This window comes from Vulpes lagopus, chromosome 3, assembly GCF_018345385.1.
Source record: "Vulpes lagopus strain Blue_001 chromosome 3, ASM1834538v1, whole genome shotgun sequence".
NCBI lineage: Eukaryota > Metazoa > Chordata > Mammalia > Carnivora > Canidae > Vulpes > Vulpes lagopus.
Window position 1 is genome coordinate 132600449 of NC_054826.1, and position 27931 is coordinate 132628379.

Genomic DNA, 27931 nt, shown 5'->3' on the forward strand with positions numbered 1-27931 from the left:
TTATGCCGGCGGGTACCTAAAGTCTGGTCCTACCACTGCTGTAGGGCCCATCATGCCTCCCCTCACTACTTCCAAGCTCATGGATGTAGCATGGCATGGCAGGGAAGAGTGCTGGCAGGGGGAGGATTTGGCTCTATGCTTGAACTTGGTTTCGTTACTGTGTCTCCATTCCTTGTGGATAGAGTAGAATAAAAGTGCCTTCCTCATAGTGTTGTTGTATGTATTTATTGTGATATTCCATAGAAAGTGCTTAGTGTCATATGTGAGACATACATGTTTATCATTTGCTATTGTTTGTAGAGTCCTAAGCATTATTATAATGCATTGCATGTCCCCTCGGAGAAGTGAATCCTGAGTTCCATTTGGGATCTGGCCTGTCTTTCCAGCCATTGATCTCTTATGCTCTCTTCTCTGTACTGGCTGTGAAGGCCATGTGAACTACTGCATTTCCTCCAAAAACCTAGGCCTTTGCTTCTCACCAAAGCATTTATCTTGACCTTTTTTTCATTTTTGGACACTCATTTCAGGCACTATCTTGGAGAAGTGAATCTGATGACCCTCCCCGCCCCTTCATCAGATGGGAGTTCTTCCTTTGTGCTCCCACTAAACCCTGTACTTGTTTCTCTACTTAATACACTGAAATGTAAATGCTCTCTGCCCCTTTGTATCTCTTCTCTCATCCCTTGGAGGGCAGGACCTTGGCCCCCAGGTCCCATACTTGGGGCAGTATCTGCCAAGTAGGAGATAGAAAGGCCTAGTTGTGAAAGGTGTGGACTTTGGACTTTGGAGGCAAGGTTTGAAACCTTGTTGTATGGCTTACTGGCCATGTGACCTAGGGCCACTTATCTAAACTCTGCTCAGTTGGCTCATCTGTAAATGGGAATTATAATAGTCCCTACTCCATAGCCTCAAGGGGAGATTAAATGGGGAGGGAGAGATTTAGGCTTTACTTACCCCTCTGTTTTTTCCTTCCCTTTTGGATCTCCTGCTTACTCAAATTCTGCTCTGGCTGTACCACGGAGTGAGGTGGAAGGAGTAGAATCCTGGACATAGGGGGCTAAGCAGCAAAGGATAGAGAAGGGGAGGGCTCCTTAGGGACATGTGAAGACCTCTGGGGCTGCTTTCTCAGGTGGCTATTTTTAGGGGAAGGAAGTGCTTGAGGTGGAGTTACTTGCTGTCAGACCTCTTCTCATTTGTAAACAGCTCTTTTCCTTTTAGATCAGACCTGGAATACAAGTTTCATTCCCATCTGGATTAATGGATTTGTAGGCTCATTGCTGAAAGCAACACAGATTTGTGTCCCTAAACTTTTTCTTGATTCTTCATTAGAGACAACATTCAAAATTACCACAGCTCCCCTTCTTCTGTGGTATCAGGGTCACAGGATTCTAATTTCCTGTTTTATAGGGCATGGCTTTCTTGGCCTGTGTGCTGTTCCAAGGATGCTGTACCTTGGACAGTCCATTTCTCACCTAGATAAGGGTCCAGGGGACTCTGGTTTTCATCTCCGATTGACTGCTTGAGCAGCTGATACCATCATTGCTGTCACACTGCCTACTGCAACTACTTCCAGTCTCCTTGAATTATTATCACTGATGTTGTTGAACTGTTACTACTACTGCTTCCATCTTACTCTGATTGTTACTGTCACTGTTACTATTGCTTATTATTCCCACCAGTATAAAAATCCTGACTTTGAGCTACTACATTCTTCTGTCTCTTAATGGTCTTGCAAAAAGAAATGCCTTTTTTTTTTTGTTATACCTATAATGGGGACCCTGCAAGAAAATCTCTAGAATGTCGACTGGGCCATTTTTAGTATGCTTTGGCCTAGCTGTATTCTAGATAACAGTATGGTTGAGTTGCTTTTTTGTCATTAAAGGCAATGGTATGTATTACTTTGATTAGCAGGTTAATGGACTTAATAAAATAGGTGTTTTAGGCTAATTATGACCTCTGCGCTTCCCAAGCATTCTGTTTTTTCAGTGCACAGACTAGAAACCCATAAGGAGAATTGAATGGCTGTTAACTTTTTCTGTGTCTGAGAGCTAATGCTGGGGTTGACAGATAACCAGATAACCTTTGTAACTAAAGTCTGAGTTCTTGCTAAGGGAGAGTGGTACAGTGTTCCTTCTTATGAGGGCAAGGGCTGTTGAAAGCAGCAGAGGGCTTGTCTGTATTATGGTGACAGCTGGCTAGGAATCCTGAAAATCTGTTAGCAGACTGCCATTGAATATACACCAGAGGCTGGCAACCCAGACTAGAGATGATGCTTAAGAACATAACTGCTTAATAATTTAAAATCTTTATTTTACTTATAATTATTAACATCTCCAAATTAAAATCTTTATTTTACTTATAATTATTAATATCTCCAAATTCTAAAGAAGTTCTTGGGTAATTTAATAAAGAATATCTATTGATACACTAATATATAAATAAGAGGATATGATGCCAATTTAATGTAAAATGAGTTCCTTAGCTACCAAGGAATGGTTGCTATTTTTTTAAACACATAAACTGCATCAATCATTCATTATTTATTAAAACCACTTGTCTGTTAATAAAAGCTATGTGGATGCATAGTTGAAATAAATGTAGTCTCTACTTTCAAATGTTTTTTCATGTGGCAGTAGTGGGAGAACAGATACATTATAGTCAAGATGGTTATTACTACAGGTGTGACCAGAGTGCTATAGAGTATACAGGATGCATGTGTTCTTACAGGCCTACATTTTGGAGCTTGATCACAGTTCATAAAGTTACTTAAAACCTATAAAAGTTTCAATCATTGAAGAAAATGAAAAAAAAAAAAAAGCCTGCAACTTTGAATGTTAAGTAACTATATGTTTGATTAAAACTTCTTTTTTAACCTTTAAAAATGTTTTGCAGCCTGGACAGCAATCAACATGGCTTTTAGTTTATTGAAAATAGAGGAGTTTTGGTTTAGTGAATTGAGAACAAAATTGGAGGCAAGAAAATAACTCCCCTCCCTTTCTGGACTTCTTCCCTGCATGTTCTGTAGGGTCTTCATTTATTTATAATAATAGGATCAATAAGAAAATTATTTGAAGATACTGTGCAGTCTCTTGAACTGATGCTAAGTGCAGCATCATTATTTTATAATTATTCAGAAGGCATCTACAGATAGGATTTCTTAATAGAGCAGTGGTGATGATGGCCCTTCTGTTGGAATCCACTGTCTCACAGGGGAAAAGGACAAAGTCCCTGTACAAATAAAAATTATTATTTTTCCCTCTTCTTTGCAAAGGATGTAGAATTTAACTCTTAATTTTAAAAGGCAGATGTAGTAGAAGAGAGAAGATATGGCTAAAAGGATAGAAAAAGAAACCCCAATAAGAGAGACACTTGACTTACTAGTATTTTCCTTCCATGCCTTCTAGTTCCCTTTGAAAAGGGATAGAGGAGGAGTCAGGACGACAGTTTGAAGTCCAAGTTGAGGCTCAGCTAATGTCTGCAAATAGGCTTCATCATGATCTCTAATGTGCCTTTCAACAAGTGTCAATCAGCTCATTAACAGCCACTCATAGTTCAAATTATGTCAAACTCTCAAATTCAGTCCCCCCTTCAAATGAGCATTCCATCAAGAGATGAGACCCTGAGTGGTGCCTGGGTGGCTCAGTTGGTTAAGCGTCTGCCTTCAGCTCAGGTCATGATCTCAGGGCCTGGGATTGGGCCCCCGCATCAGCTCCACACTCAGCAGGGAGTCTGCTTCTCCTCCCGCTACTCCTTCCCCCATCATTCTCTCTCTCTAATAAATTGGAAAAAAAAAAGTGGGGTGCCGAGAACTTCTGTCTTCATCAGACAACTTGACTGTTGGTGGTCCTTGTGAAAATTGCAGTAAATCAGCGACTTTATGTCGTAGTGAAGCTGTGTTAGAAATCACCAACCTTCCCACGAGATACCATTTCTCAGTTGGGATTGAAATAGCTTATTTCACAACAAGCTGTGGAGGTTTTTCCTGTTTTGTAGCGTCAGTTAACACAACTAGTCCATTTTTTGCTAACAATTTTAGAGAAGTAGATGCTTATTTTTTTCAAATAAAAAAGGGAACGATCCTGCCTTGTATTCATATCACTGAGAAAGTCAAAATGGTTCTTAAGGCAGCCGCACACCTTGTAAAAGGAGTAGAGGGAAGAGAAGGATTGTCTCAGAGCTATATAGGGAACTTTTGCAGTCAGACCTTTAAATGTTCCCTTCTAGAACATCACTATTGCTAACACTGAAGAGGTCATGGGGGAGGCTGCACCTTGAAAAGCCTGGTCTGTTGTGATAGGTATCTGGTTAGGAGACGTTATGTAATCTGGAGAGCTCTGTGTAATTTTAGGTTGTCTTAGACCTTGATGGTGTTAACATTTCTTTGAATGTTATCTGCATCTATTGAGTGCTTTTCTGCCATTTTGATTCTTCAACTTGTGATAAATAAGCAAACTGCTCATGTGTTTCTGCAGGGGCTGAGAGAGGGTGAGTGTGGTGGTTGAAGACTGGTGGCTGTGCTGTTAGAATGTCGCTTATCACTGGATACACTTGAGATGCTGCCTAGACTCTGTCATTGCTGGATCTTTCCAGATGTGGAGACAATAGTTAATGGTCTCCATCTGTGGTTCCTTTCATACGTCCTGTCCCCTATCTGCTATGCTACCATTTTCAGTGGGTGTTTCTACTGTTATGTGTAGTGCTCAAAACAGAGCTATGGACATAATTCCTAGTTCCCTTTCTCTCTCACTCCACCCACCCCACGTATATTCAGTCCATTACTGGGTATTTCCTTTCCATATTATTTCATAGTTATTTCAATTCCTCCTTCTACCAATCCTGGTCCAATCACCATAATCTTTTTGTTAAATTAATATGATAGCATCCTAACTGTCCTGTCTGGCCCACCTCACCCATATCATCTCCCTAATAAAGAGAAAAGAAAATGTTTTATCTGCACACTGCTGCAAAAGGGAGCTAGTATAACCCAGTAGTTGAGGATGTGGGCTCTGTGGCAAGAGTGTCTGGATTATTATTATTTCTTAAGATTTTATTTATTCATGAGAGAGACAGAGAGGCAGAGACACAGGCAGAGGGAGAAGCAGGCTCCATGTGGGGACCTCCATGCAGGATTCAATCCTAGGACCCCAGGATCATGACCTGAGCCAAAGGCAGACGCTCAACCACTGACCACCCAGGTGCCCCAAGAATGTCTGGATGTGAATCATGATTCTTTTACTTTCGAAAATGCTATTATATAACCTTGAGTAACTCCCTATATATTAAAAAAAAAAAAAAAAAGAAAACTTTCCAGATTGAGTTATCATGAGGGTTAAAGGACATAAACAGGGCAGCCCCGGTGGCGCAGCGGTTTAGCGCCGCCTGCAGCCTGGGGTGTGATCCTGGAGACCCAGGATCGAGTCCCATGTCAGGCTCCCTGCATGGAGCCTGCTTCTCTCTCTGCCTCTCTCTTTCTCTCTCTCTCTCTCTCTGTCTCTCATGAATAAATAAAAAAAAAAAATAAAAAAAGGACAAACATTAGCGTAGAGTTGGGTACATAGCAAACACTCAATTATAATACTGATGAAATGCAAGCTGAGTGTTCTTTTTTTTTTTTTTTAAGATTTATTTATTTATTCGTGAGAGACACAGACTGAGAGAGGCAGAGACACAGACATGGGAGAAGCAGGCTCTCTGCAGGGAGCCCAATGTGGGACTCGATCCCGGATCCTGGGATCACTCCCTGAGCTGGAGGCAGGCGCCCAACCGCTGAGCCACCTGGGCGTCCCAAGCTGAGTGTTCTATTCTCTTGTTTAAAACCCTCGAATCTCGCTGTGTGTCTTCCAGAGTAAAGCCCGCATCCCTTTGGCAAACCCTGCAGGCCCCGACTCCCTTGTCCAAGCTCACTCCCCCTGCCGCCTTCCAGGGCCAGGTCTTGCGCTCCTACACACGCTGTGCCAGTTACCTGGTGGCCCTTGAACCCCAGGTCTGGCGACTCCTTTCTCATCGCTGAATGTCAGCCGCTCTTCTGGTTTTGTGGCTGACTCTTACTCATCTCCTCTGTTCCTCATCCCACTCCTCCCTCTCTAACACTGTCTCTGATACCTCTGATGCAGGACTCTCAGAGAACCCTCAGCTGCTTTCCTTATGGCAGTTACCACGTAGTGGGCCGTTGTGCCTTCGTCGGTCTGGTTGCTCTGACTAGGATGAGTCTTCTGAAGGCAGCTTGGGTCATACTTGCTGCTTCTGGCTTGTTTTTTTTAAGCTACCTAGTTCTCTTCAGTTTCATTCCATTAACATGTGTTTAATAAATTAAAAAAAGCAGTAGTACCCAATTGGAGGTACATTTTATGATGCCTAATGTATAATCTGCACATCAGTAATATTTGTTAAATGAGAAAATGGCATTTATATTTTTATGTCTTTAAATTTGGTCTTATGTAGATACATTTAATATTTTAAAAAAAATCCTGAAGTTATTTAAAATTCTGCTTCTTAAAATTTGAATCCTAAATTCTAAAAACCCCTAAAGTTATCTCATATAATTTGTATTCAGACTTAGCCTCTGGTTCATTGGAAATACAAGTGATGGAGGAACAAGTTTAATGATATCATGAAGAAATAGTAAGACAAATGCAAAATGTGTGACCTTCTATGAGACAACTTGTCTGGACTCTTCAGAAAGTCAATGTCTTAAAAATAAAAGGCAGCAGGATTTCTCAGCTAAAAGATATTGCAAAAATAAAGCAACCAAATGCAATGGGTAAAATTTCATTGGATCCTACACTGTCAGGGACGTAAGAGACAGGGCAATTGAGGAATATGGAATAGATATTAGATAACTTAGAATTGTTCATTTTCTTCAGTGTGATAATGGTATTGTATGTAGGAAAGTATCTTTATTCCTAGGAAATGTTTTTTGAGTTAGTTAGGGATGGAGTGTCGTGATGTGTGTAACTTCCAAATACTTTGGCAAAATACATTTCATAAATAGTTGGCACCCAAAAGCACATATATAGGGCCCCTGGGTGGCCCAGTTGGTTAAGTGTCCAACTCTTGATTTTGGCTCAGGCCATGATCTCATGGGTCTTGAGATTGAGCCCTGAGTCGGGCTCTGTGCTCAGTGCAGGGGCTGCTTAAGACCTTCTCTCTGTCTTCTCTTGCCCTCCCCCACTCCCGCTGATCGCTCTCTAAAATAAATAAGTCTTTAAAAAAAAATGCCTTGTTAATTTTCCCCATTCTCACTGGTGTGAGGTGGTATCTCATTGTGGTTTTGATTTGTATTTCCCTGATGGCAAGTGATGTAGAGCATTTTCTCATGTGCGTGTTGGCCATGTCCATGTCTTCCTCTGTGAGATTTCTCTTCATGTCTTTTGCCCATTTCATGATTGGATTGTTTGTTTCTTTGGTGTTGAGTTTAATAAGTTCTTTATAGATTTTGGAAACTAGCCTTTTATCTGATACGTCATTTGCAAATATCTTCTCCCATTCTGTAGGTTGTCTTTTAGTTTTTTGACTGTATCCTTTGCTGTGCAAAAGCTTCTTATCTTGATGAAGTCCCAATAGTTCATTTTTGCTTTTGTTTCTTTTGCCTTTGTAGATGTATCTTGCAAGAAGTTACTGTGGCCAAGTTCAAAAAGGGTGTTGCCTGTGTTCTCCTCTAGGATTTTGATGGAATCTTGTCTCACATTTAGATCTCTCATCCATTTTGAGTTTATCTTTGTGTATGGTGAAAGAGAGTGGTCCAGTTTCATTCTTCTGCATGTGAATGTCCAGTTTTCCCAACACCATTTATTGAAGAGACTGTCTTTCTTCCAGTGGATAGTCTTTCCTCCTTTATTGAATATTAGTTGGCCATAAAGTTCAGGGTCCACTTCTGGGTTCTCTATTCTATTCCATTGATCTATGTGTCTGTTTTTGTGCCAGTACCACACTGTCTTGATGACCATAGCTTTGTAGTACAACCTGAAATCTGGCATTGTGATGCTCCCAGCTATGGTTTTCTTTTTTAAAATTCCCCTGGCTATTTGGGGTCTTTTCTGATTCCACACAAATCTTAATAATTTGTTCTAATTCTCTGAAGAAAGTCCATGGTATTTTGATAGGGATTGCATTAAACGTGTAAATTGCCTTGGGTAACATTGACATTTTCACAATATTAATTCTGCCAATCCATGAGCATGGAATATTTTTCCATCTCTTTGTGTCTTCCTCAATTTCTTTCAGAAGTGTTCTATAGTTTTTAGGGTATAGATCCTTTACCTCTTTTGTTAGGTTTATTCCTAGGTATCTTATGCTTTTGGGTGCAGTTGTAAATGGGGTTGACTCCTTAATTTCTCTTTCTTCAGTCTCATTGTTAGTGTATAGAAATGCCACTGATTTCTGGGAATTGATTTTGTATCCTGCCACGCTACCAAATTGCTGTATGAGTTCTAGCAATCTTGGGGTGGAGGCTTTTGGGTTTTCTATGTAGAGTATCATGTCATCGGCGAAGAGGGAGAGTTTGACTTCTTCTTTGCCAATTTGAATGCCTTTAATGTCTTTGTTGTCTGATTGCTGAGGCGAGGACTTCCAGTACTATGTTGAATAGCAGTGGTAGGAAACAACAAATGTTGGAGAGGATGCAGAGAAAAGGGAACCCTCTTACACTGTTGGTGGGAATGTGAACTGGTGCAGCCACTCTGGAAAACTGTGTGGAGGTTCCTCAAAGAGTTAAAAATAGACCTGCCCTGCGACCCAGCAACTGCACTGCTGGGGATTTACCCCAAAGATTCAGATGCAATGAAACGCCGGGACACCTGCACCCCGATGTTTCTAGCAGCAATGTCCACAATAGCCAAACTGTGGAAGGAGCCTCGGTGTCCATCGAAAGATGAATGGATAAAGAAGATGTGGTTTATGTATACAATGGAATATTCCTCAGCCATTAGAAACGACAAATACCCACCATTTGCTTCAACGTGGATGGAACTGGAGGGTATTATGCTGAGTGCAGTAAGTCAATCGGAGAAGGACGAACAGTGTATGTCCTCATTCATTTGGGGAATATAAATAATAGTGAAAGGGAATATAAAGGAAGGGAGAAGAAATGTGTGGGAAATATCAGGAAGGGAGACAGAACATAAAGACTCCTAACTCTGGGAAACGAAATAGGGGTGGTGGAAGGGGAGGAGGGCGGGGGGGTGGGTGGGGGTGAATGGGTGATGGGCACTGAGGGGGACACTTGACGGAATGAGCACTGGGTGTTATTCTGTATGTTGGTAAATTGAACACCAATAAAAATTAATTTATTAAAAAAAATAAAATAAAATAAAAAATGTGTGTGTGTGTGTGTGTGTGGCAGTATGTTACAGTTGTTGAGTAGATGGAATGTTTTTTGTATTCTTCAATTTTTCTTTTGGTTTGAAATTTTACAAAATAAACTGGAAAAAGAACAAGTTCAGCATGATGAAAACAAAGCCTTAAGTCTTGGGAGTGGTGGGCAGGCTATCAGTGGTCGTTCTGACCAGGGCTTCTGCAGTGGTATTCGGGCCCGCTTCCTCCTTCCCTCAACTTTGTTCCCGTGTGTGCACAGAGGTGAGCCACCATGAACATCAAGTGAAGCGTGATCCTAGTGTTGTTAGTTAGCCAAACTTTGGATGACTGTGAAAATCTCCAGATAAGACTAAATAGACAAGCTTGGAGGCAGAAACTTGTGTTATTCATTTTTAGCATTTCCAGTGTCTGGAATATTGTAAGCATTCAAACTGTGACTGAAGAAATACCTAAAAGGAAGACCAAATTTGCGGATTGCCTGGAAAAGTGACAGCTTACCAGTGACCTTTTCCAAATCCAATAAATATATGTGGAATTTAGTAGAATTGAACTAGTTAAGGGGCAAATAAGATTAAAGTTGGTTCCAGAAGTAAGGGGAAGACCTGCTTTTAAATCTCTGTATGTATGCAGTAATGACTACATTTCTTTTTTTTTTTTTTTTAACTTTCAGAAATAGTACTTGTTTTTCTGAGTTACTAAAGCACTTGAGTGGAAAGTACTGTAGTTTTTCCTACACAGGGTGAAATCTGAATTTGGTGAGAAATCTTCAGAGGGTGGCATGTGCAATTATGCTTCTCCTTGGTGAACTATGAGTTGGGCACTTAATTATGTAAAAAAATACTGCAAGAGAGCAGTTGCATAATCCCCAAGACAGTAATTATTGTCTATCTTGGCAGAATGCAAGGCTTTAATCTGTAAATAAGCAATCCTATGTGAAAAGAGCTACATGTAGAGTGATTCTGTGTTGTAAAGGTCTCTTATGAATTTTTTAAAGTGCAAGTAGTAACTCCATGTGCTGATTGGCTTTTGCCTTTGTGCTTCAAAGGGTTTATGATGCTTCCCGTGTGGTTTTAACTCCTCCTGAAATATTTAAGCCTCTGAGAAGGATTCCTGTAAAGAGTCAGACTGCATCTGAGTTAAGCCTGTGAAAAAAATGAATGTTTCAAATACCGAGGAAGTGAAATGTGCTCTCTATAAATTAAACAACAACAACAATATGAAAAAACAACAACTACAAAATAAAACATTGACAGTGCTTAAAAAAAGAATGCTCCAATTAGCTGATGGGCTTCTCCTTCATTGGAGGATAACAGTCTTATGTGTGCCATCGCAGCTCCTATTTTCAAAAAGAAGTCATTCACTTTCAGGGTATGCGTGTATCTTGCTTAGGTGGATCTGAGTCTTTTGGATACTGAAAGTAAAATTTTGTTTTTAAGAATTGTCAATAGATCTGCCTTCCCTCTTGTTCCTCCTGTTTTTGTTGATGAACTGAGCATGCTCCTGTCCAAGTTAGACTTTTCCACTTGAGCTGAGAGCCTCCACCCCCACCTCTTTGTTTACTCAAGGACCTCATTCGGCTGACTCGCCTTCTCTCTTGGATGACCAACTTTCTCCTCTCTACTGAGTGATTCCCATCAAAATAAAAACATGTAGCAGCTTCCGTTGTTTTAAAAAAGCCCTTCCTTGACTTCTCTTTCTCTCCAACTACCTCCTCAATCCTCTGTTCCTTTTGCAGCAAACTCCTTGAGAGTTGGTATCCTGTGTTCTCTCTTCACTTCCTCTCTTCCATTGGTCTGTTGAACCTGCTCCAAGCACCTCACTCCACCTGCTTTTATCAGGGTGTACCCATGATCTTCACACTGCCGGCTTCCACAGACTGTGCTTGGTCAGCTCTTACCTATCAGTAGCAGCTAACAGAGTTTATTGTTCCTTCTTTCTAGAAACACTTTCTTTTCTTGACTTCAGGGAAAGCCTGTTCTCCTGGTTGTTCCCCTTCCTCACCAGTCACTTGTGCTCAGCCTCGTGATAGGCTCTTTTCCTGATCTCCTAAGATTACTCAGTCCCAGGCTATTTCCTCTTCTTTGTTTCCTCCCAAAGTTCTCTCAGGCCATATCATGGATAAAAATATTCTGTATACTCTAAAGACTCCCAAATTTATGTCTGGAGTACACCCCTGTACCCTGGACTCTAGACTCGTGTATCTAGTTGCCTGCTGCCCCACATCCATTTGGATGACTAATGAGTATCTCAAATTTAACATTGTCCAGATGTAATACCTGGTCTTCCCATGATTGCCTTGTATCCTCCTATTTGCTTTTTCTGTCTCCATCTTTGCTCCAGCCCCTTTCAATCCTAAAAGATCCCTATAACATATCAGATCATATCCCTCCCCTGCCCCCAAGGCCTCCAATGACTTTGTCTTGGTCAGAATAAAAGTAAGGCCAACAAAGTCCTTTGTCATCTGACCCCATTACCTACCTACCTCTTCTCTTCTCTTCTCTTCTCTTCTCTTCTCTTCTCTTCTCTTCTCTTCTCTTCTCTTCTCTTCTCCTCTCTTCTCCTCTCTTCTCCTCTCTTCTCTTCTCTTCTGACACAGAGAGAGAGGCAGAGACACAGGCAGAGGGAGAAGCAGGCTCCATGCAGGGAGCCTGATGTGGGACTTGATCCCAAGACTCCGGGATCACACCCTGGGCCAAAGGCAGATGCTCAACCGCACTCACTCACGCACTCACTCACTCTACTGCAGCCTCATTTGCCCCTTCATTACACAGACCTCAGATACTTCTGCCTCAGGGCTGTGCCATGGGATGCTACTCTAAGTTGTAATGCTGTGTCCTGTACTTCTGCATGGCTTGGTCCAACACTACCTTCAAATCTCTGTTTATCTGCTCTCTTCCCACTGACACTTTTTCTAACCATCCATTTAAGTGCCCTCCCACCAGTGCTTCTGATCCCTTCTCCTGGTTTTGTTTTTTTCCATTGCATTTACTTCCACATGAAAATAAAATACTTACTGGTTTTTTTTTTTTATTGCTCAGTTTTTTTCTTATCTGTCTTCCCTTCTTAGAATATAAGTTTCACGAGAGCAAAAATTTTGTGTACCTTCTTCATAGATGTGTTACCTGTGCCTAAGTGGGTACTCAGTAAATACTGCTGAATGGTGGATTGAAAAGCACCTCAAAAGTTGTCATTTTTTATAGCATTCTGGGTGGACAGAGGATATAGAGCATTCAGAATGATTCACTATAGACTAATAGCTATTTTTTATTTTTCAGTTTCTCTGTTTGAAGAACATAAGGACATTCCTTACAGCCTGTTGCGAGACCTTTGGAATGAGAAAGAGTGAACTCTTCGAAGCATTTGACCTATTTGATGTTCGTGACTTTGGAAAGGTAATTACATTTCATTTGCTATGTATTTTCTTTTAGTGAGGAACATTTTATCAAATACTATTTGAAGCAGAACATGTGATTTAAGTGGTCTGGGTATCTGCATTATGTAGTTGAATTTCACATGGAGGTGACTTAGTGAAAAAGGAAGTAACAACATTGTCATCCATATGGGATTAGAATGACTATTAGTATCATTTTTAAAGATTTATTTATTTGAGAGAGAGGGCACGCAAGCATGAGTGAGTGAGGGAAAGGGCAGAGGGAGAGAATCTTCAAGCAAACTCCCTGCTCTCCAATGTAGGGCTTGATCTCACTGCCCATGAGATCATGACCTGAGCTGAAATCAAGAGTTGGATGCTTAACTGACTGAGCCACACTGCATTGCCCCAGATCTAGAATTATTTTTTATATAAAGCAGTATAAGGAGGGTCTTTTTTTTCCCAGAAGTAACTTTTCCTGGAGGCTACCTCAGAGATTAGGATTACTGTTTTCCATTCTATAGATAGTAGGACAAGTATTTCTTCCCTTTTAGTCTTTTATATATCTGTAAGGTACCTAATTTTTGGAAGTTGAGAATGTTCTACTTACTGCCCTTCTCTCTACTTTGACACTTGGGTAGGTGATGGGGAAGACATGAATCCGAGATGTTTGAGGTTGTTGAGAAATTCCTATTGATTGGATTTCAGTAGATACATGTTAGGTTGTTGGACTTCAGTGATACTTGCCACATGTAAATTATTCTAATATTTGCTGTTATTACTTGTATGTACACCAAACACTTGTGTGAAATAGGTGAAAGAAATTACTCTTCTGAGAGTTGTGGTCATTTATTTTGAAGTGATTGGGTATAAACAAGCTTTTTGCATGTAAGAAGTTGTAAAAGAGGTAATTAAGGTGAGCTGATTTTGGCCCCTGCTGACATAATTGCATTATGAAAATAAGCACATAAGAATTAGGGAAAAAAACTAAATGATACTGAGAAGTTTGCCCTTACTCTTGTAATTCAGGTGCTAGTATATCATCAAAAGGCTGTTTGAGAGTGGTATTTCATTTGATTTCTAAGATGTACTATTTTGGTTGTAAAGTGAAAATCAAGTGAATGGATTGGTTTGCTTGACAATGGGGATAAATTGCACAAACTTGAAACAGACATATAAGAAATTTGATGCTGAAATTTGATGCAAGTATGGATAAGCCACCCTGCCCAGGAAGAGAGAAGCCTTGGCTTCTTGACCCAAAGTCACTTTGTCATCTGCTGGAAGTCACCAGTCTTCTCATTCATCAGACTGTCAGTTTGGAAGCCTGTACAAAAGGAAGTAGGTATAAGGCCGTGGTTTCTAAGATTCCCTTTACCTCCAGCAAGCTGTAGTTTAACTGTTTTGAGGTCCAAGAAGGTGATAGGGGAGAACATGGTTAACAAACAAAAACAACTGAAAACCAAGCCTCCTGGTGGGCAAGTAGTACATATCTCTATGGCCATGAAGTGAGGCTGTGAAGATGAAGAGGAATCAACTAGAATTCCAGGTAAGGTGGATAGTCCTCTAAGTTACTAGCCCTAAAAAAAATCTTAACAGCTTAAAAAGATGTTTCATTTATTCTTTGACTCCTTTGCCTATTTTTAAAAAGTCTTTTTTTTTCCCCACTCTCTTTTGGGGAAATGAAAAATGAAAATGAATTAAGGAAATGAAAAATGAAAAAAATTCTAGACTTTTTAAGAGCTTTTCAATAAGCTCTTAATTTTCCATTCAGATTTACAAGAAATGGTGTTGATAAAGACTGGGAAGTTATCTAATTCTTTTGGAAACACATGGCCTTGTTCTGGTGTAATACCACTGCACACTTATACAACGGAAGCTTTGTAGGAGTTTAGATAATAGAGTTGAATGTGAAGAAGTAAACTGTATGCTTCTCAAGGGTAAATGTGTTTTTGTCTACTTAAAATACTTTGGCGGTGATAAGTCTGAAACAGAGTTAAATTTGGGGATGTCATTGAGAACTTGATCCTATACTCAGCACTTTAAAATCACGTACATTTTTTTGTTACTTCCCCGATTGGTGCAGTGTCTTTCCCAAAACTCTATCTGACCTGACTAAACCACTGAAAGTTAAAGAATTTAGGATGCTGTTGTGTAACTTACCAGTATTACTATGATTAAACATTATTACTCTAAACAAACCATCAGTCCCACCACTCACTGAAACCTTTTGTGATAATTGGTATGTTTTTAGTGTCTCACTCTATCTGTATCTCTATGTCTATGTATCTATGTGTGTATGTATGCATGTATCTATCTATATCATTAATCCTCACAATGGCCCTCTGAGATGTTAATACTATTCAAACCACACATCTGGTAGAGATTGGAGCAATTGTTTGAATCAGGATCTGGCAGATTTTCGCTGCTACCATGGTGCAAATGTTCACATAGCGAGTTCCAGTGCTTTGCACATACTGACTCAGTCTTCATGTCAGGCCCACCATGTTAGGTATCATTATCATCCCTATTTACAGATCCTGGATTGTAAGTGACAGAACTTGGATAACTCATGCGGTTTTGAATTTTTACATTAAAAAAATGTGAGTAGTGTGTTGATGTAGAGACCAAATCTTTCCTGGTATTGTGACTATAAATTTTAATGAGATTTACACACGTTATTTTATTTCTCTTCATTCCTTGGGATTTAATTAAATTTTCAATTAGCATAAAAACAATATCTATAACTATATGCTCCTTCATTTGCCTTAATTCATGCAAACAGTGAATCTAGGATTCATATATATTTAGCACCTTTTTGCCTAGGAATATATTAATTTAATTTAATAACCATGTCTAATGTTTTTTTTTTTTTAATTTTTTTTTAATTTTTTTTTTTTTAATTTATTTATGATAGTCACAGAGAGAGAGAGAGAGAGGCAGAGACACAGGCAGAGGGAGAAGCAGGCTCCATGCACCGGGAGCCCGATGTGGGATTCGATCCCGGGTCTCCAGGATCACGCCCTGGGCCAAAGGCAGGCGCCAAACCACTGCGCCACCCAGGGATCCCCCATGTCTAATGTTTTTATAGCATTTTGAAGTTTTGAGAGTGCTTCATATCACTGACCTTGTTTGATTTTCATGATAGTTTTGTGAAGGAAACAAGCAAGTCTTCCCCTTTCTCAGATGAGGAAATTAAGAGATGGGGAGGTTTAGCAGTGATCTTAGGGCATCCTTGGTTGGAGACAGAGCAGGATCTGGATCTGACCTCTGACTTCCCAGCCTTTTGTTTTTCTTGTCTGCTGTCTACATTTGGGTCTTGCTACTGTGTGAGTGCTCAGGGAGAAGGATGAACTCATGGAGAAAACCAAAGGAATATGTGAAATTAATAAAGCATGAGTGATCTGTGACTTGACATCTAATTGTTTTTTTTTTTTTTTGAGAAAGAGAGGAAAGTATAATAATGGTTGAAATTAAAAAGTCTACCTGAACAAATGTTTCACAGATTCTCATCTGTGTTCATAGTCAGTTTTGAGCTACCCTTCCCCCCACATCCCCATTGTGGTGTCGGCTGCTCCCTGATCTTTGTCTATGTTCTCCTTTGGTTCTGGGTTCTGGAAATCTACCCTGAATCATAGGCTTTGATATGGATATGTTTTCTTTTGGAAATTGGGGAAAACCAAAGGAATTTATGAAATTAAAAAGTATAAATGATCTGTGACTCGACATCTAAGTATTCTTTAGAAAGAGAGGATTTAGCATACCACATGTGTTAACACAAATGAATGAAAGTTTTAATTTTTGAGATCGTGAAGAGCACATACATTGTTGTGGGCACTCTAGAGGGGCTTATGATAATTTTGCCTTTCAGCATTACTTTTAATTCCTAGTATTGAGCTTTTTACCTAGTGTTAAGAGAATAGTCACTTCAATTCAGACTGGTGTGTCAAAAAAAAAAGGTAGAATAGTTCTGAACATTTTCTGTAATTTGACTTTGTTTTTCAAATCCTATAGGGATGGAGAATGGGTTTTTAGTAAGTTTACTTTCTTTTAAAAAAGATCCATCTCGGGGTGGCTCAGTTGGTTAGGTTTCTGACACTTGATTGCTGCTCAAAGCGTGATCTCAGAGTCATATTGGGCTCTGTGCTGGGTGTGGAGCATGCTTAAGATTCTCTCTCTCTCCCCCTCCCCCTCTGCCCCTTCCTGCCCCCAAATCAATCTTTTTCTGATTATATAATGACAAAAAAAAAGCCAGGTTGTCTTAATTGACTTCTTTGCTTAAGAAGTGTAATAAACAACTTCTTCCCCTAGAAAAATAGCAATTATTAATTCTAATACTATTTACATTGCAACAGGATTGTAAATTTCCTCACTTCCATGCTGCATATCAGTGCTTTTGTATTCCTCTGTTCAGATTGTCATGTTCTGACTAACTATTTTGCTGTTTAGAAATGTTTCCTACTGAGCTGTCTGTTGGCACATTTACAATGCGGAAGCACATGGGATTTTTCTTTAATGAGGCCATTTCTAGTGAGTAATAGAAATCCCGTTGCTGCTGTTGTCCAGATGAGTGATGAAGTCAGCTCCTTCCTTTGGTTGCTCTGGGTGGTGTAAGGGCCTGCTTCTCGCTACCAACAGTCTCCACATCTGTTGTTTGAAGCATTGTTAAGCACCTTTCAAGTGTAAGGTGATATGTTATCTTGAATCAAAGAGAATCTCCCCTAACTAAGGGTAGTTCAAGCTGATTTTAGTAGTAATAGAGTAGCAGTGAGCTAAGGTTCAGGACAGGCACTGTCAAAAGGTAGAGCATTGGCTTAGAGGTGGGTCAGGGATATAGTAAAAATAATTATTGAGAGAGAAGAATTTGGTGTTTGGGTTAAGAATACGGTTTCTGAGTTGGATCTTGGTTTGAATTCTGGTTCTACTCCTTACAAGTAGTGATCTTGGGCAAGTTTCTTAATCTTGTTGAGCTTCAGTTCCTCATATATAAATTGATGATAGAGAAATAATGTATGTAAAGTGTTTAACAGAGTATCTAGATTTAAAATGTGTATTTGATAAATACTAGTTTCTACTCTTATTACTACTATTATTACAACTATCATTACTAGTGTTAATTGATTTCCAATTCAGCCATAAACATAGGGGTTGAATTTTGAATTGAGTGGAAGAAGTAATGATTTTGCAAGGGTGAGATGAGGAAATAAATTTGGTTCTTTCTGATGTGGCATAGGGTTAATCTATTTTATTCCGAATAGCTGATATCCTTTGTGGGCTTAGATCTTTTTTGAGAAAGCTCCCTTTTCCAGTCATGTATTTTATATGGTTTAATCATTTAGAATACCTCAGCTCCTTGGCCACAGGGAAGGGTTTAGGGATGGGGAAAGTCACTCAGTTGGGACCAAGATGATGTATTGAGACATTTTCAGGGGTAGTTGTCTTGTGATCTCCTGCTATGAGGCCTGGAAGAGCCACAGCCATCTGGGTACCACATGGAGTTTCGGAACAGACCCAGAATAGAGGAAACAGCTGAGGAGGATCCTAGTAGCATCATGTGAGACTGGAATAAAGTGGTGCCCAAAGCCAAATTCATAGATCTTTGGACTTTTCCATGACATGAGCCAATATATTCTTTTTTCTTCTTCAACTAGTTTTCCTTAGATTTCTCTAACTTTTGGTTAAGAGAACTAAGTGATTCATTTGCTTTTGTCAGTCAGGTAATTTCAGTTGTATAGACAGCTATTCTTCTGTTACCAAAGTTCCACACAACTTGGAGACCATTTGGTAGCCTCTTTTTTATCATCTGTAGAAAAGGAGGTATGAAGACTTGAGTCCTGGAACATCTCTGTTTTGCAGCATGTACATAATTAAGTAGAAGTATAGTCCCAGCTTTGTGGTAAATGCTTTCTATTTTTTACCATTGATCCAAGCAGTATGAAAGACCTTCAGATTTGAGAGACTCTAAGTCATCAGACATCCCTCTCCAGTTTGTCTGTGCTTTACAGGATCAAGCAAATGGGCATGCATGCCTCTGCAGACTGGGAGCTCACTTCCTCCTGAGGACCCCATTTGTATCTCTGTATTTGAGCCATTCAGAAAGATTTGAAGATGACCTTAAAACCACAGGGTAAATAAAAAAGGACTGAAAGAGGCCTCAAACACATTCACCTGGAGATGAACAAGGCTTGGAAATGTTCATTTGATTTGGACAAAATGGTCCCAAGAAGTCAGAAAATACTGCAGGATTCTGTGTGACCTCCGTGTTCTCACTCCACTCCTCTAAGCCTCAGGCTCCTAATTTATATATGGGATGATAATTTCTGTCATACAGAATTATTGTGAAAACAGGGTTAATTTATATAAAATGCCTGGCATACTGCTCAGTAAATGATTGAATAGACCAGTAGATCCAGTATGGAGCTAATAGTTTGGGTAGGTACAGATTGATCAGGGTTCTGAATGTGTGGGTATGTGTAAGGTCAAAAAGAGAATTCTAGTGATATTTTTTTTTAAAGCTTATTTGGTTTGATACTTTCTGGCTCAAAGTATTAATAAAATTATAATACATATGTATGCATATATGCACACATATGGTTATAACTTATATTTTCCTAGTTTTTTGTGGTAAGAATATGTTTAACTTTTTTTTTTTTTTTTTTTGGTGCTTAGAGATTAGTTGAGGGATCCACGGTGAAATATTTCCTGAAGGTACTTGATGCCTTAACACTCAATAAATGTTGTGTCCCCCCACCCCCAATTTATTAGTAGCTACATCAGATTCAGGATAGGAGATGGTTTGGTTCTTCACCTTAAAATAAATTGTCTTTTAAAAATGAATTTGAACTTGCTGAGAAAACAAAGGGATATACAGTTAACTTAATGTAGAAAAAGGCTTGAAAATTGTCTCTTAATGGAAGTTTACAACTGTCTATACCATCTCCATTAAGAGGCATTAGTCCCCCCCCCCCCCCCCCATTTATTAGCAGAAACCTGCTACTATCAAGCTGCCTTGACATTGTGAGCTCAAATTTCTGGCACATCTGTAATGCCTTATAATACATCTTATGAGAGTATTTGCCTGGATGTGTCCTATAGTTTGTGTGTTTTTACTTTTTCACCCTTCCCAGCCTAACTTGTACACCTCAGGGTGCATGTATAAAGAGACAAGGACCTCTTCTTGCCCAGCCTGTGCTATCAGCTCAGGCTTGCCTCTTAGCATTCACATCTGGATGCTGGTTAATTTCCACATTCTCATTCCTACTTCTAGTTCTTGTGGGTACTGGGGAGCTTGCCCTTTGAAGCACTACCTATATCCTGACAAAACAATACTTGAGAACCTGTGATTGGTTCTCTACTACCTGTGCATCTCCTTGGAACTTTATCTGGCTTTCCTGGTCACGGGACAACCTTCCTGCCCCAAAACCTGTGAGCTTCACTAAGGTGCAGGTGGCTTCAGAGACATCATGTTGGTATGGTTTGAAAGGTTCATATTGGCTAGTGCATGTGCATTGATCAGCAACTAGAAATTTTTCTCATATCTATGCAACTAGGATGAATTGTCTTGGCTCATAAACATACTCTCTTTCTTTACAATTATTTTTTTAACTCCTGCTCTTGAGAAGTTTGACATTTCTCAGAGTGTTTCTCATCCCAAATTATTCAAGAGTCTTTGGGGCTTTTGCAATCACAGGGCCCTAAGTCTGTCTTGCTTCAAAACACCACAAGGAGCTCAGCTTCCAGTAATGGTCTACTAGCATGGTTCTATTAAAGACTGGTCCCCTCAAGGTTTCTTCAATAGCTCTTATTCTCTGATGCTGGCATGCTTCTGTAGTTCCAGTGTTGCTCAGCCCCACACTACGCAAACCAGCTTCCTTCTACTCCCACAGATTTTAGTTTCTGCATTGAACCTGGTCAGGCCACGTTTCCTGGGCTTAGCAGTGAATTCTGTTCAGGAGCTCATGGTATCCTTGCCAGCCAGCAAGCTTGAGTCAGAGCCTCCTTATACAGCTACTACAGGGGTAACCAACTTAAACTCATAGAGCAGCATTTGGGATCTCTGGGGTCTCTCCTTCCAGAAGGCCCTGGACTCCTGCAACACCAGCCAACTTCCAACTTAGAACAGGCTAGCCTACCAGAGCTTCTGTGAGGAGTGAACCTCTCTCAGCCCACAAAGGCTTTCTTTACTTTCTCTCCCTTGAGCAGTTGGTGGTGTGCTTGTATTTACATAACTAAGGGAGGGTTCTCCAGGGATTCCTTCCTGAACAAAGAAAGCTTGTTCCAAGGCCTCCATTTGTGTCTCCTTAAACCTAGAAGGAGGGAACTGTTTCTGGCCTTCCCTAATGTGTATGTATGTCTGGTTGGCTATTAATACAGTTTCTACACTATTAACAGTATTCTTTTTTGTTTTTGGACAGAGCTGAGTTTCCTAGCAAGCTCTACATCTCTTTCACTCTTTGTTAGGATATTTCAAAGGGTACTTAATACTAGGGAGATTTCACCATATTTAGTACCCCTCACAGAACTCTAGTACCTGAGCCATGCAGGATCATTCTTTACACCTTAGTGATTATTAAAGTGCATTTTTTTTGGGGGGGGGGGGTGTCTGCTTTTTGATTGTTTTTGAGCCAGTTTAAAAAAAACTCTTCACTGTTCTCTAACCTTAGTTTAGTTGAAAACTTATAGTCTAGCATTTCCCAAGGACCCTCATTGTCTTGAAAAATATTAAGATAGCCTAAGAAAAATATTCTTGTCCAAATAAGTTTGTTAAACTGAATATTATGTCCTCTCTTTATGGGATATGGCAAAGTAAAGGCACTGAAGACTCTTGCAAATGAGGAAAACAGTTAAACTTTTGCTTAAATCTAGGATTTAGAAAACTTGTGTATAAGTAACTATTTCCATATCACATGATAACTTCAAATTCCCTATGTATAAAATTGAACTAGTTTTTAAAAGTCTTTTCCAACCAATTTCTTTTTGAGCAAAGCTATTGCTTTGCTCATGCTGCCATGAACTAAACAGTTAAAAATGCCTCACTTAAGGCCCTTGTCGCTGGGGTTATTGCAGTAGTTTTCTAAGTAGCTCCCCGCCTTCAGGTTTGAATCACTCCAAACTAGTTTTCAGAGTAATCTTAAAAAATGCACAACTGAAAAAAAATGCGAAACAGATCATGTTTTTCATAGGTTTAAAACTAGACAGTAGATCTCTGTTGCTTATAAGAGAATAAAGTCTAAACCCTTTTACAAGTCAGTTGCTTGTGATCCAGATGCCTTGTCTGCCTTTCTAACTGTATTCCTTGTTTTTCTACTTCCATCATCCTCCTTGCTTTAGTCCCACTAAAGTACTAAAGCCGTCATCACTCTCCAGATTAATATTTATTAATACTGTTTCCTTTGCCTGGAGTGTTCTTTCCTCCCCAGATCCCATACCCCTTGTCTTCAGTGACTTATGTTAAGATCACACACATAAATATACTGCTTGAAATCTGAGAAAGTGTGATTTATCCAGAACTCTGGATGTAGTTGATTCTTAGATGTATTGAATACTCCCCGCCCCCCACCCCGGGGCCTGACTTTGCCAGTGTGTGCCTGTTTCCTCGGTTCTCCCTGGAATTTTGTCCCTTTCCTCTGTCCTGCATAAATTTGACCTTGACACAGTAAATCCACTCTCTTCCTCAGCTCGTTCTGAGACTTTGAGATCTCCCGTCACCAGCTACCAATGTGGGAAAGTCACCCAGCTGCTCAGGGCCTCTGTGTTTTGATCTATACAGTGGCCCTGGTGGTGACCCGAGCCTCACAGGGCTGTGATGAGCAGTACGTGTCTGATTCTATGGTGATCTGCACAGTTGGCACAGCGTGGGGCACGGGCTCCGCGGTAACGTCTCCTGAGCCCTTCACCCATCATTCCTTCATTCCGCAAGTGTTCACGTGCTGCTTCTGCCAGGCACTGCCAAGTGGACAGGCCATCTTCTGCCCTCAAGTTGCTATTTGAGTTCAGGAAACAAAGCAAGTAAGGCATAAATAAGCAAGATGATTACAACCACTGATAAGTACCATTGAGGAAATAGAGTAGAATGATGAGCTACTGAAGGAGGCCGCTTTAGACAAGGTGCTGCAGAAAATCTGTTTAAAATGCTGGAGACCAGTGGGAGGCAGATATTAGTACTACTGCATACCTAGTAAAAATTAAGCTTTAGCTAAGTTAGAAAGCAAGGTTTAACTAGATTCTAGTCCCACTTCTTCCAGCAGAACCCCTGGGGAGAGTCCTTTAGCTTGGAGTCCGTTTCATCAACTCTGAAATTTCATCTGATTCTAAATTGCCACTTACCGGTAAATGTAAAAAGCAGACATTGTATCTTATAAAGTAATGCTTTGGTAATTCTTAGTTCTGTAATCCTCTCTAAAAATACCTAGGCTTAGGCTTTTATAGCCCAGGTCCATTCTATTTTCAGTAATATTGACATTCCTTTAAAAATTTGAGAATTTTATAAAGACTTAACTGTACGTATACACCTAGATACACATATAAAGGCATCATGAAGAGATGAAAGCATTTTGAAGAGTGTTGTTTTGATTTTGCATCTTTACTTGGTATACTTATGAGAACGTTGGTAATTCCAGAAATAGAAATCTGGTTTGAGACCTGAAACTGAGCTTCTCCTTGCTGTGTCAGGGGTACCTCCAGAGATCAACATGGAATCTTCTGAGTAGTATTTTTGTAATATTTTGTATTCTTAACATACATGTAAATAAGCACACAGATACAGGTTTACAGATATACCAAGATACCTATGCAAAATATAGACATCTCTGTAATAATTATTGCACCTTTTGTTTATAAGTATACCCATAAATGTAATTTATGGTTTTAACTTGCATGCATATATTTTAAGTACCACATAGCTGCGTACTATATTTACTATTACCTGATGACCTATCTGAGCTGCATTATATACTTGGTTAATACTGTTTACATATAAACTTTTTTCTTTTAAAAGATTTTATTTATTTATTCATGAGAGCGAGACACAGAGAGGAGGCAAAGGCAGAGAGAGAGAGAAGCAGGCTCCCTGCAAGGAGCCTGATGCGAGACTTGATCTCGGACTCTGGGATCATGTCCTGAGCCAAAGGCAGATGCTCAACTGCTGAGCCATCCAGGTGCCTCCATATAAGCTCTTTTTAAAAAGGCTTTCAAAACTGGAGGTGCATTTATTCTCTTTAAGGAATACACCACAGTGCAGAAAATATAAGTAATGAAATCATGACAGTATAGCATGCTAAGTGCAGTAACTGACAAATGAAAAGATGCTGTGCAAGAGAAAGGGATCAGCTATTTTTAAATGTGGTGAAGGAAGGTGCCTTAGAGTTTATACTTGATCTAGACAGAAAAACAGGCTGGGGTGCTGCTGTTGGCTATTGTTAGGAACTTACCAAGACCATGTCATTGTTACTATTTTACTTTATGCTCACAGCAACCCTATAATGTTAGTATTTGTCTTCTCATTTTATGGCTGAAGAAACTGAAGCCCAGAGTTACCAAAACAAATCCTAGCATGTAGGCGATGCAGCATGGATCTGAGACAATGTCTGCCTAAGTCCCAAGGTCATGTTCTTAATGATCTTACTACACTGCTTCCAAACAGAGGCGGGCAAGCACCTTCTAGGTAGAGGGAAAGTCATTATGAAGATGCAGAAGAGGGGGTCCATGTGGAGTGTTTGGGGTCGTGCAGAGAGTCCTCGTAGCTTGTCTGTAAGATTCAACTAGGATGAGCAGCCAGGACCTTGAGGACCAGCAGAGACTGGGGCCAGGGTGTGTGGGCCCTGGGGTGTTGCAGGGTCTGCACTGAATCTTTTGTTTTGTAATATTTTGTATTCTTAACATACATGTAAATAAGCACACAGATACAGGTTTACAGATATACCAAGATACCTATGCAAAATATAGAAATCTTTTTTAAGATTTTATTTATTCATGAGAGGCACCCAGAGAGAGGCAGAGACACGGGAGGAGGGAGAAGAGGGTCCCCGCGGGGAGCCCGATGTGGGACTTGATCCCGGGACCCGGCGTCACGCCGAGCCAAAGCCAGACGCTCAGCCACTGAGCCACCAGGTGGCCTGCAGTGATTCTGAGGTAGGGCCAGAGAATGTTTCTTAACAGGCAGACCTGAGATGACCCCTTGTACACCTGGCCTAAGTGCTGTCACAGGGAGGCACTGTACAGGACTGCTGTGATGCCAGCAATTGGAAGGGCGGGTAAAACTAAAAAGCAGTGTGGTTGAGAACTGTGCAGACCTTCCCAGAGCAACAGCAAGAGGGGCCTAGAGTTTGAGGGCTTTTCAGCATTTAGGATTTGCTGTGGCCGGTGAAAGGCTGAGCAGAGGGAGGAGAGAACGTGGCCTCCTGAGCTGCTCCTGAGTGACTGGAAGGGAAGTAGAGTTCACTGCAAGGGGAAGACAGAGTGGCAGCGCGTACCATGTACGGTGTTTGTTTTATTTTATTTATTTATTTTTAAAAATATAATTTTTTAAAGATTTATTTAGTTATTCATGATAGAGACAGAGAGAGAGAGAGAGAGAGAGAGAGAGAGAGAGAGAGAGGCAGAGACACAGGCAGAGGGAGAGGGAGAAGCAGGCTCCAGGCCGGAGCCCGACGTGGGACTCGATCCGGGGACTCCAGGATCGCGCCCTGGGCCAAAGGCAGGCGCCAAACCGCTGAGCCACCCAGGGATCCCCAAAAAGATTTTATTTATTCATGAGAGACACACACACACACACACACACAGAGAGAGAGAGAGAGAGAGAGAGAGAGAGAGAGAGGGGCAGAGACATAGGCAGAGGGAGAAGCAGGCTCCATGCAGGAAGCCAGACGTGGGACTCGATCCAGGGTCTCCAGGATCACACCCTGGGCTGAAGGCGGCGCTAAACTGCTGAGCCACCCGGGCTGCCCCCAGTGTTTGTTTGTTTGTTTGTTTTTTAAATTTTATTCATTTATGATAGGCACACAGTGAGAGAGAGAGAAGCAGAGACACAGGCAGAGGGAGAAGCAGGCTCCATGCACCAGGAGCCCGACGTGGGACTCGATCCCGGGTCTCCAGGATCACGCCCCGGGCCAAAGGCAGGCGCCAAACCGCTGCGCCACCCAGGGATCCCCAGTGTTTGTTTTAATAAAAGAATTCTAACGGTATTTACACTCTCTTTCTGTTTATTATTTTGCAAACACTTTTACTATATTTGACATTCTTCATTTTCTCTGTATTTTTGCTTTTGCTTTTGTTTTTGTTTTTTCCACTTGCTGCTGCTTATCTAGTGGAAATTTGTTCTCTAGTAGAACATTAAAAACTTTTTGGGGTTTAATTTTCTTTAAAAAAACTGACATTTAAAATTTTATAATAGGAAACTTTCTAGGAATTTTTGTTCCAAAGCTGTGGCAAATATATGCTGATGAGTACACACGTTCTTATTCACAGATTAGCTTTTGGGCCATATCCCATCTCAACTGTATGTTCAAGGATCCTTAATCTCCTTAACCCTGTCATATTACCTTGAAAGTAAGGTATAGTTTATCCAAGATACATGTGGAGTTCATGGAGTCTAATTTGCTTTCAATAAATTGCTATTGTCAATATGATGGGTGAGAAATCCATAAAGAGAATTGGTTAACTCCAGTATAAAATATCCTAACCAGTTTACTTTTCTGTATAAGCAGCAATGATGTAAAACACTTGGCCTTTCATCCTTTAACTCTTGTGCCTGTGTATTTCCTATCAACAGGATCCCCTAGAAAAGGAGAATGGTATTTTCCATATTTTTCTGTTTTTTTTTTTTTTTAAATGATTTATGCACATCGGTAGCAATAAAGGAGTGCTGGCATTCACATTCCATGCTCCGGGGAGTGGTATGGGGACAGAACTCGATGAATGCTCTCATCTGCACAGGATTCGCAGAGGAAGTGTGCACCAGGAGTGTTAGGAACACCAAACAACTACGGGAAATAATACCTGGTAGTCACGCAGCTGTGTGGAGTCCATCCGTGTGAGCTTCCTCTGGATAGAGTTTAGTTTCTGAGTTGCTTAATTTCCACCTACAGCACCTGTGTCTTTGGGGGACTGTATCAGAGAAATATTAGTTGATTATGGTCCTTTCTCTGGTTTCCCTCGATGCCGGTTATAGTGCCCTTTGGATATAAAAAGTTCTGCTGTAACAGCATGTCTGAGAACTAATAGTGTCAGGACAAGCCAGGCACAGAGTTGACAAAAATCATTAGGTTGGAAATAATGAATGGTGTTTACATCTTCCATGAATATTCCCCCTTGGAAATTGCACATGAGCAATTTCACACTAAATGTGCTTGATGATCCTGGTTATAGGCTTTACCTTGCTACTCCCTGCCTGTATTGTATTGATGCTTTCTGCTTCTGGGTGGGCAGGACCTTTTAGATTATTTCTACTCTTTAAGCTGCCTTTTTAAAGTAGTAGCCTACTCATACTTCATTTTAGATAAAATGATCATCTAGAATGGTGTTATGACATGGGAGGACATGTAGTATACCATTTTTATTGGTCAGTCTAGGTCAAGGTTTGAAGACTGATTGCATTGGCTGTGGATTGCATAGAGTAATAAAGAAGATGCATAGAAGGCCAGATTAGGGTGGAATTAACTCTGTCTTTCCTTATGTCTGTAGTGTTTAACATTGTGTTAGCAACAATCACTGCTGATGTTTCTGTAATAGCCTATTAGGTTTCTGGGAGGAAGCAGCAGAACAAATGAACTTACTGATTTCCGAATAATATAGTACAATTTCTTAAGGATCCCTTAATGTAAAATTTCATGGCATTATAGTAAAATTACTATAAAATATAGTAAAAGGGTGATGACATTCACTAGCATTGGTTCCCCCCCCAAAAAAAATTACTGAGAGTTTTCACATTTGTTGTAACTTGTGTTTGGTCAGTGGATTGTCCTCCAAGACTTTCATAAGTAAATAGACGCGTAGGTAGATGGTAGATAAATAAGCAGTCAAACATATATGTAATTTTTACCACACTGTTTTGGGCTCATAACTAGACTCTCTTCTATAGTATTTGAGAGATTCCCAGTGAAGGCACAGAAATTTCTAAACAGCAACTATTCCAATTATGGATAATGGATTATTTAGCAAATCATCACTAATGATAAATCATAATCTGTCTTCCTGAATTTTCTACTCATTGATCCTGGAACAGCATGGAATTTATAAATCTTCTGTAGGACAATC

General features: G+C 40.3%; 1 protein-coding gene across 2 annotated transcripts in view; it reads left to right on the plus strand.

Moving 5' to 3' along the window:
• VAV3 (vav guanine nucleotide exchange factor 3) overlaps positions 1 to 27931 on the plus strand; it is a 359756-nt gene that overhangs the window by 71352 nt on the left and 260473 nt on the right. For both annotated transcript variants that reach the window (XM_041747830.1, XM_041747829.1), the window contains exon 2: positions 12588 to 12704. In XM_041747830.1, the coding sequence (XP_041603764.1) occupies positions 12588 to 12704 (117 nt within the window). The remainder of the gene's footprint in view (positions 1 to 12587; positions 12705 to 27931) is intronic.